Source organism: Ictalurus furcatus, chromosome 12 (genome assembly GCF_023375685.1).
Source record: "Ictalurus furcatus strain D&B chromosome 12, Billie_1.0, whole genome shotgun sequence".
In the NCBI taxonomy this organism is placed as follows: Eukaryota; Metazoa; Chordata; class Actinopteri; order Siluriformes; family Ictaluridae; genus Ictalurus; species Ictalurus furcatus.
In genome coordinates, this window is record NC_071266.1 from 9,319,739 (window position 1) to 9,334,938 (window position 15,200).

The window sequence follows — 15,200 nt, forward strand, 5'->3', positions numbered from 1 at the left end:
TCCTTTATTAGCACGTATTACATGACAAATAATTAACTGTACTTGAAGCTTTCGTAAAATTAAAAATGAAACACCCAAAACTGTATACGGTACCATAACGAAGACAAACTGTATGTTGAAACGTGAAATTCTGGAGGGACGTCAGACGGCGTGACATGGGGACGTAATGACGTGTGCCGTTAATCGAACTATGTTCTGTAACATGTAAAATAGGAACATGAAAGGAATATTCTAAAAGCAGCTCATGTAAACACTTTAATAACAATATTGTCTTATTTAGAATAAGGTCAATAATTAGATTACTGCTGTCAGTGTAAACATAGTCATTGTTCATAAATGGCCCTGAACCAACTAGCTACGAATCAGACTTATAAGCATTAATGATTCTTTAGTAAGCACTTCATTATGGAAGTTTGTTTCCACACCGGGGGAAAAAAGGCGACTTTATTTCTCACAATTGTGACTTTTTATCTTGCAATTCTGACTTTTTTTCTCTCTCGCAATTTTGAGCTCATATTTCACATTTTAAATGTTATTTCTTGCAATTACTAGTGTACAGTTCACAATTCTGACTTTTTCCCCCCTCAGTTTAGACGTCCACTTGACGCAGTACCTGAAATGTGACTAACTTCAAGTAATGAGTGCGCTCTAGTGTCTGCTTTTCCTTGTCTTGAGTAGCTGGTGTGTTGTACTGTATATAGCCTATTTATAGACAATGATTTATGCTTTGTCAGTGCATTCTTTGTAACTCACTAAATGTCAAATGGATGTCTAAATTGCGAGATAAAAAGGTAGAATTGTGAGAGGTAAACTCGTAATTGCGAGAAATAAAATAAACATTTTTTTTTTCACTTTTAAGAATGTGTGTGAAATTCAGTAATGTGTGTGAGATGTTCTCTTCAGTTCAGGTTTTTAACAGGATCCAATGGTAGTGATTGTTTTGTGATCCCACAGCCATTTCTGTGCTGATTTGGATGCGTGTTTATGTTGTTGAAAGCTCAATCATAACCTCTTGGCAGATGCAGCCAGGTTTTGTGTTAAAATATCCTGGTACTTAGCAGAATTTATACTGCTGTCACCACCAGCAGCAAAACAGTGGTAAAGCACCGATGATACATCACAATATTTTATGTGTGGGTTTAGGCGATGGTCCTTGTATGCAGTCTCATTTCGTTGCGAACAACATGCTGAAAAAATATTTCTTTCTCATCTCACCACAAAACACATCACTGAGGCTTCACTACCACTTGAAGTTCAGGTGCTTCAAGTTGTGGAATGTGGCATGAAAAATACTGTTACTATTACTAAAATACTTTAATACTAATAAAATGAATTTCTTTGTAGAAAACAATTAAAAAACAATTTAAGCATTTGAAGAATTTGGTTTAATATTTATTGTATATAACTATTCTTATATAATTTACTTTTTTACTGTGAAAAGCACAGAATTACCGGATTAACTGGACATCTGTTTTTCATGGACAAATATAAACAGGCCAAGTTGCTTTATTTGTGCTCTTTTATTTAATTGTGAAGTTTATTACATGGACAGAAAGACCACTGGTCGTTTAAAACTCGGTTATCCTGCGGAAGGAGCCAGTGGTGGCACACGCTGCGCCCCATTCGTTGAACTTCCTGTACTCGCCAGGACGCATGAAGTATTGGCGCCCCCTATAGCTTGGATGCTCGTACAGGGTCCAGTAGCCGTCCATCACGTTGCAGGAGTAGATGTCCCTGTGGCGGAAACGATCTTGCACCGACTCGCAGTCGTCGCTGAATTCCATCATCTGGCCCTGGAAGTCAGGACGCTCGTAGATGCGGATACGGTACTGCCCCCCGCGGTTCTGAAGGAGGAAATGCAAGAAAGAGATCTTACATCTACACAATGTAATACAAGATAGTTATGTGTTGTTATTGAATTTTGCATTGGAGTAAAAAGGTAATGTCATACCCAGACCAAAACCTCAGGACCTAAATGAAAGTATTTTAAGCTATTTTAGTGTTTCAAATAAAAGATTTCTGTCAAAATTGTTATTCCAGTCATCATAGGAACATAATCTGCATAATCAAGAGTTCTGCATATTTCCCTGATAAAATTATTTTCATATTCAATACCAAATAATGTAGTAATATAGAAAGGGTGAGGTACTTCAATTGTAGGTAGGCTTAATAATATTTACATTTATTAATTTACCAGAATTCTAGATGAGCAAAATGCACAGAGTAGAAGTGTAAGAGCCAGTGTAAGTGCAGAATTCTTTTTTAAGGTGAGGACCAGTGGACAAGTTAGGAGTTAGTTAAGTGTTCACAAAAGAGGTGGGTTTTTAGCCATTTTTTGAAGATAGTGACAGATTCTGCTGTCCGGATTGAGGTTGGAAGTTCCACCACTGAGGGACAGTCAGTTTGAAGGTTCTGGAAAGAGACCTCATGCCTCGCTGAGTAGGCACTACCAGGCATCGTTTGTTAACTGATTGCAGGTTGCACAAAGGAACATAAACTGCAGGTAAAGTATTGAGGTACGATATAAAAGATATAATATATATTTTGTACCTAAACCTAATGCAAACTTTAAATTCAATACACAAATTGTTTTCTTTTCTTTCTTTTTCTTTCTTTCTTTTTTTTTTAAATAAAAGTTGTTTTTTCATTCCTGGTGTTCAAATGTCCCCACATTTTCAGAATGGTATCTTGTCAACAAAACAGTCGCAATAATGAGCTTAATGAATTACAACACATATTCTTGCGGAAGCAAAAATTCTAAACACTTCTATCAAGGATATCTTTCTTATGGCAAAGATATGGAAGTGTACCTCTAAATCTCATTTAAGGCACAGCAGTCTGATTATTATTGACATTTCATTTGTTTTGAAGGTTCACTGCCTTCACTTTCCCAGGTGAAAGAAACACACTGACGGTCCAAAAGTGCAGCTTTAGGGTTACCACCCCAGTGTATAAACCCACATACTTACATAAGAGAAGGTCCTGCAAGACCGAATTGAGTCGTTGTAGCCCATCCAGCGCTGGTATTCGGGATATTCTCCACGGGTCAGAACGTACTGGTATCCTGTATAATTGGGTTTCTCATACAGAACCCAGCATCCGCTGTCAACTCGGACGGAGTTGCAGCGGGTGAAGTGGGGCTGCATGTCTGGGCAATCGGTCTCACACTCATATGAGCGGCCCTGAAAGTTCTTATCCTCGTAAAATATGATCTGCAATGAGAAAAATCAGGGTATGCAGGGTAAAAATTCCACTGCATCAGAAATTTGGCGTTTATTGACCACTTGATATAGTATCAATTATTCAATTCATATTTATATTAAGATTTACTATCCTTATTAATCACTTTTTTTTCAGATTCAAAAGTAATCAGGGATGAGTTTCTAAAAGCATTGCATAGCCAAGAACTGTATGTGTGTGTGTGTGTGTGTGTAAAAGAGAGAGAGAGTGTTTAATGTAATGCTCGTTCTACCATCTAACAATAATCTTTGTGCTGCAATGCTTTTGAAAAACTCAGTCCTTAGTTTTCCTGAGCTAAACACATTACAATCCTCATGTTTGCAGCTATTCTATCTCTCGTTTTCTCACCTTACTCATCCTGGTTGTGGGGTGTAGTCCTTCCTCGGGTGATAACTGAAGCACAGTTGGCCTTGCCTGTTTTATAAACCTCCACCATGGGTTTGTAGCATCAACAGTTTTGTTGTTGCGCTTTTGAGACACTGCCAAGATTCTGATCCAGGCCATAGTGGAAAAAGTCCTGAATCATCAGCCCAAATCGCACACAGCTGCACATTGCTCGCTCATTCACCCCCTTTTTAAAAAATCAAACCAGCTTTTATCTGATAATCCGCTATCAAAAGGGGTAGATGTTTACAGCTGAGAAAGCTTTAAGTCATCATTATTGCTGAACTATGAGGCCTGCTTCTAGAAAGTGGGCATGGGTCCGAGTGAATGTCTGTGTGTGTTAGACAAGCTCCATGAAACAATCTCAAAGAAAAGAGTCATTATCCAGCAAAGAACTGAAATAAGACAACTCACTTCTATTCATATAAAGATCTGAGCAGAGATATAAAAGAGTTACGGACTAATATTAATGTAATTACAGAAGGAATAAAAGACGATAAAGCAGAATTACTGTTACCACCATGAGGTTGATTATTATCCTATAACAGCATGTATCAAAGTGTTTTCTTTATCTTACACCCATAATTACAATGTTTTATTTATTAAATCTACACATCATACTACTCACCCATTTATACTGTAGTTGCAGAATGTCCACGAAACAAGTTAGCTCCTGTTGTCACTTACATTATTACAACTATATATAAAAAAAAGTTATTCTCTAACCAGACTCTCTTTTTTCTCTGTCTTGAAGTTAATAAGCCAAAAAACACAGCTTGTCATGTTACCAAGAAACCTCAGAGTGGAACTCCTCGGTCCTGAAGACTTTCCCATATTGGAAAACTTACTGACAGTTAGAATGCACTGACACTGGAGACTCCTTCTATATATGTAAAATACTGTCTCATTACAGAAACTTCAACATATCAATGAGTATACATTTTTCTATCTATCTATCTATCTATCTATCTGTCAGTCTATCTATCTATCTGGCCAAAAGTTTGTGGACACCTGACTTTCCATTAGATTTTGGAGCGTGGTTGTGGGGATTTGTGTTCATTCAGCTACAAGAGCATTAGTGAGGTCAGGAACTGATGTTGGTCAGGAGGTCTGGGGTGCAGTCGGTGTTCCAGTTCATCCAAAAGTGTTCAATGGGGTTGTGGGGGTCAGGGCTCTGTGCAGGACACTCCAGTTCTTCCACCTTCTTCCAACCTTAACACACCATTATGTGTTGTGGAGCTTACTTTGTGTACAGTTGTATTGTCATGCTGGAACAGGTTTGGGCGTCTTAGTTCCAGTGAAGGGAACTTGTAAAGCTACAGCATACAAAGACATTCTATACAATTGTGTGCTTCCAACTTTGTGGCAACAGTTTGGGGACGAACCACGTATGGGTGTGATGGTCAGGTGTCCACATACTTTTAGCCATATAGTGTATCTATCTATCCATCCATCCATCTGTCTCAGTCATTGCCCTTCTGACATCTGATCCCTGACAGCTAATATTTTTCTGTTAGATCAGAAATCTGAATTTCTGTAAAACTTTTAGAAAATTATATAAATAAGATTAAATTGAACTGGGTTTGGGGTGGGGAGTGGGATATATAGAATTGTTATAGAGTTGTTGTTGTTGTTGTTGTTGTTGTTTTTGTTTTTTTTAGTATTGGGATGGTTAAAGTCCCCCTGGGCTTTAACTATGTGTCTGATTACGTAGATGTTCAAAAAAAAATTTCATGATATTAGACTTACTTGGGTTGTTTTTTTTTTACGTGTATTGTTTGTTATATGCGTTTTAAGGAGGGTTAAGATAGAGATGTTCTTAGTCCATTTTAGTAGTTTCCTGGGCATTAAAACATATTAATCTATTTATTATTTGATATAACCTTACTTTTAATTACTTTTATACCTTAAAATTCAATGTTTATGTTGTCAGCTTTCATTTTTAAACTGCATGACCATCTGTATTAATATTATTATTGTTGTTCTTGTGAACTATGGTAAGTTTGTGGCTTATATTTCATATATGATAGAATGGTTCTTACAGATTCCCACAACTTTAAGGTCAACCAAAACTGTGTAGCGGGAGGTGGACGTTATCCTACTGGAACGCGGAAGTAGACGCGAGTGCGTCACTTCCGGGGCGTTGCCGAGATGGTCATGGCGGAGGGTACAGCAGTCCTGAGGAGGAACCGTCCAGGAACCAAGGCGAAGGTACTTCAGTGTGTATGGTGAACGCTTAGATATGTGAAGATGATTGACGATTCTTCTATGGATCATATAATATATGTTATATAACGATCGAAGAAAGCAAAAAGGCAGCTAGCTAAATCAGCTAACTAGCTTCTTCCTAGCAGCGGATCCTGTTATTATTTTCTTTTCCCCACCTGCATTCCTACCTTCGTCGCTGGTCCAATCAGGAGGCGAGTTCTGAAATATGAACCAATCCTAGCTTAAAGGAGGCGGGGTTTGTTGGGAAAACAGGTGGGGTGAATTTTCACCGTCTAGACAGCTAGCTATTTGTAGACACAGCAGTCAGCTGGAGCTGGAGCACGACCTGTGAGCGGAGCAATTTTAATTCAGCACATTTACCCTTAACTAGTACTCACATTGTGCTTACAATGTTTGGAAAAATACCTTGTGTGTTAGCGAGCTATATGGCTAATGTTCGCTACATAGCCGTCTGTAATGTAACTATAATCTATAGTTAGTCTATATAATCTATAGTTGTCACTCATTGACTTGTGATCGTGTTCATATAGCTGTTAGAGCTTTCAAATATTTGCGAGAACCCTCAGTTATCTTCGCTCTCTCACTGCTTCAGAGTGTGTAGGAGTGAGGAGCACCTCAGTGTGTGTGTGTCACATATACATGCACACACAAACTTTTATTTACATATATACACACACACAAAAATATAGCAAATCTACTAACTATAATTTCTTTGAACGGTTTTTAAGAACGACTTCTCTATAAAAATCTTTTACATTGGGCCTCATTCACCAAAGTTTTATTGACATAAACCAAGCTCAGATTTTCTTGTATATGTTGATCACAGCTCATTTGCATGTGGTGACGTCCACCATACTCCATAAAAGGTCAAGAGCACAGACAACTGTAAGGATGAAATGAATGATGCGGATAAAGGATGAAAGACATCCATCACTACTATGCCAATAAAAATACAGTAATAATATGATAGGTGTACATGCCTCTGTTTATATGGTGCCATTTCTTTTGTCATAATTAAATGATTAGTTTGATTTGTCTTACTCTATGGGTTTGTGTTTGCTCGCTTTCTTATCTTATATTCTGTCACTAATGCAGAACAATAAAATGACTTTTTTTTTTTTTAATTCTTGATGGTACTCTTAGTCCTTGACCTCGTGACCTAGCATGAGGAGATGTTTTTGATAGAGACTCCAAAGCTCTTCTGTAAGTTTCTCTGGATAAGGGCTTCTGCTAAATGCTGTAAATGTATTAAGCAAAAAATAAGCAAGTTAAACTTGACAGTATAGTCCAAATATACAGCAGCAGTCAATGCTAATTGTATGATTTGAAGTCGTTAGTTCTAAGTCTTCTGATGTGTAAATTCACACACGCTCTGGAGCACGAGTAGGATAAGAACGTTGTTCTGAATTTCCCAGATTTTCATGAATACCAGCTTTCTTGTGTAAACGCTTTACGAATAAATGTGCTGGTTTATTCGTAAAGCGAGATAGTTGTCTGATTTAGTTCTGCTCAGCAATGCCCTGGTCTTGTGTGCGTTTGATTTGATAAGCATTGTGAGAAATGAAAAAGTCATGAACTTGCTCAGAGTGACAGCAGACGTAGCAGTGTAACACAACGCAGCAGATTACACAGCCAAAGGTTTTTCAGTGCCGTCCACAGCCCCTGAGTGGAGAAACAAACACTGTGATTTAGGTTGACTCCAGAGGAATGAAGTTGTGAAAAATTTGGGAGTTGCAGCCGAACAGAAAAGTCATGAGAACCACTGGATTAATGAACTTGATTGGGTAAAAATGAGATGGAATAATAAACAGAAATTTTTTAAAATCTGTATTTTGCAAAGTCAGTAGTGATGTAACTGTCCGATCGTACCCTGTGACTTACTGTGGCAACCCTATTTTCCCAGAGACGTAGGACAGGACGTAGCATCTTGTAGAATATGAATTTGAATAACCTGTAGAATATGAATTTGAAGTAAGTAACGTGTATGATGTGAATTTGTTGACAGGATTTTTACAGCTGGCCCGATGAGTCCTTAGAGGAGATGGACAGCACTCTGGCAGTGCAGCAGGTAGGCATTAAGCTTTAAATGTTCCAGCCAGAGGTCTCATTCAGACCAGATATTAACCCTCCATTTCTATCTGATCACTCAAACCCCTCTTGGGTGTAAACGTACAGCCAATGTAACGTTTGTAGAAAAACCGTGGAGAGAAAACATTTCTCAGGTAAAAGTACTGTTAGTTTAAAGGGAGAGTTCACCCGAAAATGAAAATTCTGTCATCAATTACTCAGTCTCATGTCGTTCCAAACCCGTAAGACTTTTTCATCTTAGGAACACAAATTAAATCATTTTAATGAAACCTGCGAGATTTCTGTCTCTCCATTTACAGTCCAGTAACCAAAAGTTTCAAGCTCCAAAAAGTTCATAAAGGGATCGTAAAAGTGGTTTAATCCTAATCGTATGAAGTGTTACGAATGCTTTGTGTGCTCAAAAAATCTAAAATGACGTCTTTACTCGCATATATCTTCACCGCCACATAGATCTCTGACGCGCTCTCATGGGAGAACCACGACGCATACGTGTTGTTGTTGACGTGAGAGCTGACGAAAAAACGCAGGTCCTCCTGTGTGTTGAAATCTGCAGACATCTTTGTTACAAAGATTGTTCTATGTGACTCAGTTTGTATCCAGCGTCCCTTTTCCTCTGCTGTAAACAGCACTTCCGCATCTGGTTCTCGCGATACAAAGGGAAACGGATGCACTGCACTGGACAATTTTTTTTGTCCGCTCTCGCATCAACGACATCAATACGTGTGCGTCGTCGTTCTCTCGTGAACGCGTGTCGGAGATCTGTGCGGCAGTGAAGATATTTTGTGAATAAAGACGTCATTTTAGTTTTTTTTGCACACACAAAGTATTCGTATCGCTTCATACAATTGGGATTAAACTACTTTTACGATGCCTTTATGAACTTTTCGGAGTTTGAAAGTTTTGGTTACTGGACTGTAAATGAAGGGACAGAAATCTCCCTGGTTTCATTAAAAATGTCTTAATTTGTGTTCTGAAGATGAACAAAAGTCTTATGGGTTTGGAACGACATGAGGGTGAGTAATTAATGACAGAAATTTCATTTTTATGTGAACTATCCCTTTATGAATAACACATGCAATTTACTTTTGTTTTCCCCTCCTCACTCATAACAGGCTACATAAAGTCGAGATCAGTGCCTGGGAAATAAAGGACTGAAGTCTATTGAGTATTCGTTGGGCAAAATGAACAAAATCCCCATCTCCACGAAGTAACCGACTCTCTGTCTTTCTCTGCAGTACATCCAACAGAACATTCGCTCCGACTGCGCCAACATCGACAAGATCCTGGAGCCTCCCGAGGGCCAAGATGAGGGCGTTTGGAAATACGAGCACCTGAGGTACGCTGATGGGATTTCTAAGGGTTTAGTGTTGACTTTTTTCCACAGATCAGTTTCATATCGTAGTGTATAAACAGACTGAATTTTTGGCTGTTTGCCCTGATTTCATTGTATTCTGGTCATTATAGACAGTTTTGTCTGGAACTGAACGGCCTTGCTGTTAAATTACAGGTACAAATGCCACACACACACACACACACACTGCTGTATTCTTTAAACGTCATTCAAATTACAATGTATAAGATTTGTCCAATGGTGCTGTGGTAGAAAAAGAGCTTAAAAACTCTTACACTCTCTGTCGTATGTGTGCGCGTGCCTTCCATTCAGGGAGAATGCCAGCCTGACACATGCACACAAATGACCGCTACAGAGCAGTGGATCTTCCTATGTGCTGCACATAAAACCCCTAAAGAGGTAAGGCCTGCGTCAAATTCTAATCACTCCTAAGATTTAGTATTTTCATTTAATCAAACATTGTAATTCGACTGTGTTCATACTACATAAACCATCAGCTTCTTAAGCAAACGAATACAAAGCATAGCTCGATTATGAAGTTAAATGTTTCATCACTTAGATATTTCTGTAAAATTCTTATCCTACCTGGAATATGTATTTACTTTACTGTACGTTGTGAATTTAAGACTCGCACAACACAGATCCCGGCTGGATATAAGAGATCACTGTATACACGGACAACATACTGGCTTTGTAGAGTCTACCTGGTGCACTTTACACTATTTAAGAATCGTGTTAAGGACACGTTAGGGACGCTTTGCTTATTTTGTTCATTGATACATAATTGATAAAACATTACATAAACAACATACACGGTAAACGATTAGATTTAAATGCCTGCAGGAAAACGTCATATCTATAGCGTTAAGATGGACAAATATAAAGTGTGTCGCATCCTGTAATGTGTTTCCTTTTCGCCTGATTTGTATCCTGTATGAATCTTAATAACCTGCAAAGTAAGACATTGAAACTTCTTTCTCTGACGCATCATTACAGCATGGTTACTAGTGTATCTTGTGTTTGCGTCTGCAGTGTCCCGCTATCGACTACACGAGACACACGCTGGACGGAGCCGCCTGCCTTCTAAACAGCAACAAGTATTTCCCCAGCCGGTGAGCATGAAAGCAGGACCACATTGTTTCATTATGGAGTATTAACAGTCTCCCCTTCACTCATCTGCACTTCTTACAGCATGCGTCCAGTGAGAATAAGCAGGGCCAGAACGCTGTCGGTTATTTGTTTCCTGAACTTATTATTCTCATAAACTCAACAAAATGATTGAGATGACGGTATAATAATGTTTCAGAGTGAGCATAAAGGAGTCATCGGTGGCAAAGCTGGGTTCGGTCTGCCGCCGCATCTACAGGATATTCTCCCACGCTTACTTTCACCACCGCCAGATATTCGACAAGTATGAGGTGAGCTGAGCAGCTTAACACTCTCAGGTCATATACACTCACCATCCACTTTAATAGTACACCTGTTTATTTATGCAGTTCTCCAATCAGCCAATCATGTTGCAGCAGCACAATGCATAAAATCATGCAAATACAAATCAAGAGCTTCACTTAATGTTCACGTCAAACTTCAGAATTGGGGGAAAAGTGTGATCGCTGTGACTTTAACCATGGCAAGGTTGGGCTGGTTTAAGTATTTCAGAAATTGCTGATCTCCTGCGATTTTCACACACAACAGTCTCGGGTTTTCACGGTGTGGTGCGAAAAAAAACATCCTGTGTGCGGAGGGTCTGCAGGATGAAACACCTTGTTGATGAGAGAGATCACAGGAAAATGATCAGACTGGTGTGATCTGACAGGAAGTCTATAGTAACTCAAATAAGCACTCTTTACAACCGTGGTGAGCAGAAAAGCATCTCAGAACATACAATACATCAAACCTTGAGGTAGATGGGCTACAACAGCAGAGGACCGCATTGGGTTCCACTCCTGACAGCCAAGAACAAGAATCTGAGGCTATCATGAGCACAGACTCACCCAAACTGGAGATTTGAAGACTGGAAAAAGACCAGGTGATTTTCTTTCTTCTAATATTCAACTGTGCAGTCTGTGGAACCTGATGTGGTCTTCTGCTGTTGTAGCCCATCCACCTCAAGGTTCGATGTGTTGTGCATGCTGAGATGCTGTTCTGCTCACCACGGGTATAAACAGTGCTTATATGAGTTACTATATCCTTCCTGGCATCTCGAACCATTCTGGTCATTTTCCTCTGACGTCTCTTAGCAACAAGCGTTTCTACCCATTCCGTGTAAACTCTAGAGACTGTCATGTGTGTGAAATTCCCAGGAGATCAGCAGTTTCTGAAATACTCAAATCAGCACATGTGGCACCAACAACCATGCCATGTCCAAGGTCACAAGAGATCACACTGTTTTTTTTTCCCTCTTTTTCATTTTGATGTGAAAATTATGTGAAACTCTTGACTTGTATCTGCATGATTTTATGCACTGTGCTACTGGCACATGTTAAGCTGATTGGATAACTGCAGAAAGGAGCAGGTGTTCTTAATAAAGTGGATAGTGTGTGTACTGTAAAGTATAAAATATAAATTGTGATACCAAAATGGTTTGTCAGAAGCAAAAATCACTCTTAAACCTGTCCTAGAAGATAGTGCACACAGGCTGATATAATAATGGACATGCTTGAATGGCTTCCCTCTGTCTGAGACTCCCAGTCTGCTACACCACTAAAGCAGGACTTCACACAACAGCTAGAAACATTGCAAACCAGGATTGTCCGACCCTAACATCTACAAATTCAGAGAATGTCTACGAATACATTTTTCGTACATGTCCTTCAGTTTATTTTTTTTTCTTTTTGGTTTGTTTATTTATATGTAGTGTGAAACCAAATAGCACACACAAACCAAAATGATCAATTTCACTCGGATTTGAATTCAGCTAATGAACTAATAGGTGTGAAGACACCCTAGATCTAGTGCTAGGCCAGAGGATCTCAACCTTTTGTAACTTAACCTCCCCCCCACCCACCCCCAAGCCTCCCCTATCATGTGGCACCATCCCCCCATATTGGAGGAGACCAGGTCTAACGATTATCTATTCTTTATAAAATATATATATATAACCTAATCTATAATCTGTTTTGATATAGATATATATATATATTTTTTTGCTTTTATGTTTTTATACTGTTTTAAATTACTTTTCATAACTTTTATGATTTTAAAAAAAAATTACTTTTATGACATTTATAAAACTATATAACGGACAGGTATGGAACATGAATGATCAAAAATGTTTCTGAACACTAGAACTACTTTGAACAAGAGAACTAGGCTGTAATAACGTGAACTATTTTACATGTAAAACATGTTGCATTACATTCGTCTTGTGTTCTAAAAACATTCACATATGACTGATGTAAATTGGGACAAAGGGCACGTCTCGTTAGCCATGACATTGTTAAATCAATCAGTGGGACACCTGCGCTCGCTTCTTTTTACATTCACGTCTATGTCAGCTGCCGTGCGATCACCGGGATGTGCTGCTCCGGCTCTCAGGCTCTCACTGAACAGAGCAGACTCGGAGAGAGGTGTGAGTGCAGCGGGAAAGCAAGACCTCGTGCTTGCAGGACAGTACTGGCCACATTTGGAAAGTCACTAAGGTTTGTCCAAAAAGTCGCTAGGCACTTTTTTTGGCAAAAAAAAAAAAGTTGCTAAAGGGGTCTGAAAAGTCTCTAAGTTGGCAACACTGGACTGCACTGACCGCTAGATAAAAGTCAGGCTAAGCTCCGCCTCTCCACAGCAAAAAGAAAATACAGAGGGAGAGGGAACGCAGGGTTTTTCGTTTATGCACATTCTATTTGAAAAGCAATAAAATACACAGAGTCCCCAAATGATGCCCTGTCTGTGTTTCTTCTTGAAAACAATTTGCACCCCACTTCCAATTTCTCCTGCCCCCCTGGTTGAGAACCACTGTGCTAGGCTATGCAGATTTTGTGACATGTACAGTGAAATTTATTCATACCGTGCGATGGGTCGACACCCTTTCCAGGGAATCCCCCTCCTTGTGCCCTGAGTCCCCTGGGATGTCTCCAGGCTCCCCCATAACCCTGTTTAGGAAAAGCAGTATGGAAAATGGATGGATAGATGGTCTTACAAGTTATATAATAATCTCATAATGAGAAATGGTAGATAATTTTTTTACTTTATTGATATATCCACTTGCCAAGAAATCATTTTCACTCCAGTTTGGATTTGGCAACTGGATTAATAGGCGTGAAATTGGTCTTTAGTCGTAGCCAATGCAGAGTTTTCATAAATATCCCCATGGACAGTGGAATTAAATTTCTTAATGGTTTGGTTTAGGATGTGTGTAAAAGCTGCATAGGCAGTACTTTTGTTTTCTTTTTAAATTTTTTTTTTTTTTACAAAATTCACTGTCAGTAACCGTGAAAAGTTATACTTGGTGAAGACCAAGTTGTATTGATGAAACTGAGTGAAATCAGTTGTGGATTCTGCTTGACTGAGTCCTGCAGCCACAGAGCCCTTTGTGGATTAGACCCCAGACCTCTCAATCTCAGTGAATTTTTTTCCCTTTTTCTATCTGTCTGTCCAGGATGAGACCTTCCTGTGTCACCGTTTTACTCGATTTGTAATGAAATATAACCTGATGTCGAAGGACAATCTCATCGTGCCCATTCTGGAGGAGGAAGTGCAGACTGCTGGCTCTGCCGAGAGTGATGCCTGAGGATACACACGCACATGCACGCACACACACACACACACACACACACACACACACACACACGCTGTACAATTTCATGCAAAATTGTTAACATTTTTTGTATCGACGCTAACATATTTTTTGTGAATCAATGCTAGTGGTTGCCCTTACACAGGATCTCATTTTTGCACACCACCACTAGCCACCTCCATTTATCATCGGCGGTGTTAGGATTCTTTGAGCGAGGTCTTCGGTTAACATGTCATATTGCTAACATAAAGTACCTCACCCATATAAATGCACAGCCTCATCTGTAACACATTGTTTTGCATCATTCTATTCATCTCAAATGAGACCTTATAAAGGCCAAACTCTTCTTACAGGAGCATCACAGAAATCAGCTGGCTGATACACACACACACACACACTCGGCTATGCCATCGGTCGAGTTACAGCAACACTACCAGGGCATTTTAGTGTCATATGGTTAAAAATAAATAAACATTTAGCAGGGTAACCATGGTTACTACATGATCTAATTAATCACGGGGCAAAGTTTTTAACTGACTTCTTGCTTTTCTTTGCTTGTGTTTTCTTTACTCCTGCCTAAGTTATTGCTAATGTACTGAAGTTTAAAACATTCACAGCTAAGACCATCCCGCCTTTTTTTTTCTTTCTATAAAACTATCATTTACATTAGTATGTGAATATATAACTAATAAACAAGTGTACAGAGCCACTGTATGTTTAAGATATTTGTGAGACATTTCTTAATCACAGTTTGATTTTATTGACTTCAACAATGCAGTTTTCAAAAACAGTTTAACGGCATGTATGTATATATATATATATAAAAAAATTATTTTAATTTTTTTTTTGCAAGAAACATTTATGTCTCGTTATAAAGACATTAAACCACACATCAAACACTGTTCAAACTGTTCCCTAAATGTAATAACAACTGCTAACAACAAAAACAGTGTACATGACAAGCATAAATCCCCCTTTTAATAGAAGATTGCCAGTTTTTCTGGCTTCAAGAACAACACATCACTGTGTGTGTACAAAACCACAATAACAAAATAATAAATATGACACTTTCCCAGGTGCACAAATTGTGCAGACAACAGAAAATAAAAACGTGAGTGTCATAAAACGCTCTTAGAGTGACATGTACACACTAAGCTAAATGAACCAAACAGCATG

The 15,200-nt window shown here is 38.9% G+C and overlaps 2 protein-coding genes across 2 annotated transcripts; one reads left to right on the plus strand and one right to left on the minus strand.

Moving 5' to 3' along the window:
- Positions 1–1,476: 1,476 nt before the first annotated feature.
- Positions 1,477–5,808, minus strand: LOC128615937 (gamma-crystallin M2-like). Its single transcript, XM_053638345.1, has 4 exons — positions 5,667–5,808; positions 3,589–3,811; positions 2,970–3,212; positions 1,477–1,844 (listed from the first exon to the last, which is right to left on the minus strand). Exons 2-4 carry the CDS (start codon positions 3,742–3,744, stop codon positions 1,569–1,571), a joined length of 675 nt encoding a protein of 224 aa, XP_053494320.1. The 5' UTR covers positions 3,745–3,811; positions 5,667–5,808; the 3' UTR covers positions 1,477–1,568.
- Positions 5,737–14,733, plus strand: LOC128615936 (MOB-like protein phocein). The gene is made up of 8 exons (XM_053638344.1): positions 5,737–5,835; positions 7,859–7,921; positions 9,177–9,277; positions 9,406–9,448; positions 9,605–9,691; positions 10,325–10,404; positions 10,599–10,710; positions 13,887–14,733. Exons 1-8 carry the CDS (start codon positions 5,776–5,778, stop codon positions 14,016–14,018), a joined length of 678 nt encoding a protein of 225 aa, XP_053494319.1. The 5' UTR covers positions 5,737–5,775; the 3' UTR covers positions 14,019–14,733.
- The last annotated feature ends 467 nt before the right edge of the window (positions 14,734–15,200 follow it).

What these genes read in the sequence shown, in the direction of transcription:
- LOC128615937 (XM_053638345.1), bottom strand. Translation starts at nt 3,744, where the DNA reads ATGGCCTGGATCAGAATCTTGGCAGTGTCTCAAAAGCGCAACAACAAA. An exon ending in CCACAACCAGGATGAGTAAG is followed by an intron (nt 3,213 to 3,588) that starts GTGAGAAAACGA and finishes TTCTCATTGCAG; the next exon opens with ATCATATTTTACGAGGATAA. An exon ending in CTTGCAGGACCTTCTCTTAT is followed by an intron (nt 1,845 to 2,969) that starts GTAAGTATGTGG and finishes TTCCTCCTTCAG; the next exon opens with AACCGCGGGGGGCAGTACCG.
- LOC128615936 (XM_053638344.1), top strand. Translation starts at nt 5,776, where the DNA reads ATGGTCATGGCGGAGGGTACAGCAGTCCTGAGGAGGAACCGTCCAGGA. An exon ending in GTCCAGGAACCAAGGCGAAG is followed by an intron (nt 5,836 to 7,858) that starts GTACTTCAGTGT and finishes ATTTGTTGACAG; the next exon opens with GATTTTTACAGCTGGCCCGA. An exon ending in AACAAGTATTTCCCCAGCCG is followed by an intron (nt 10,405 to 10,598) that starts GTGAGCATGAAA and finishes ATAATGTTTCAG; the next exon opens with AGTGAGCATAAAGGAGTCAT.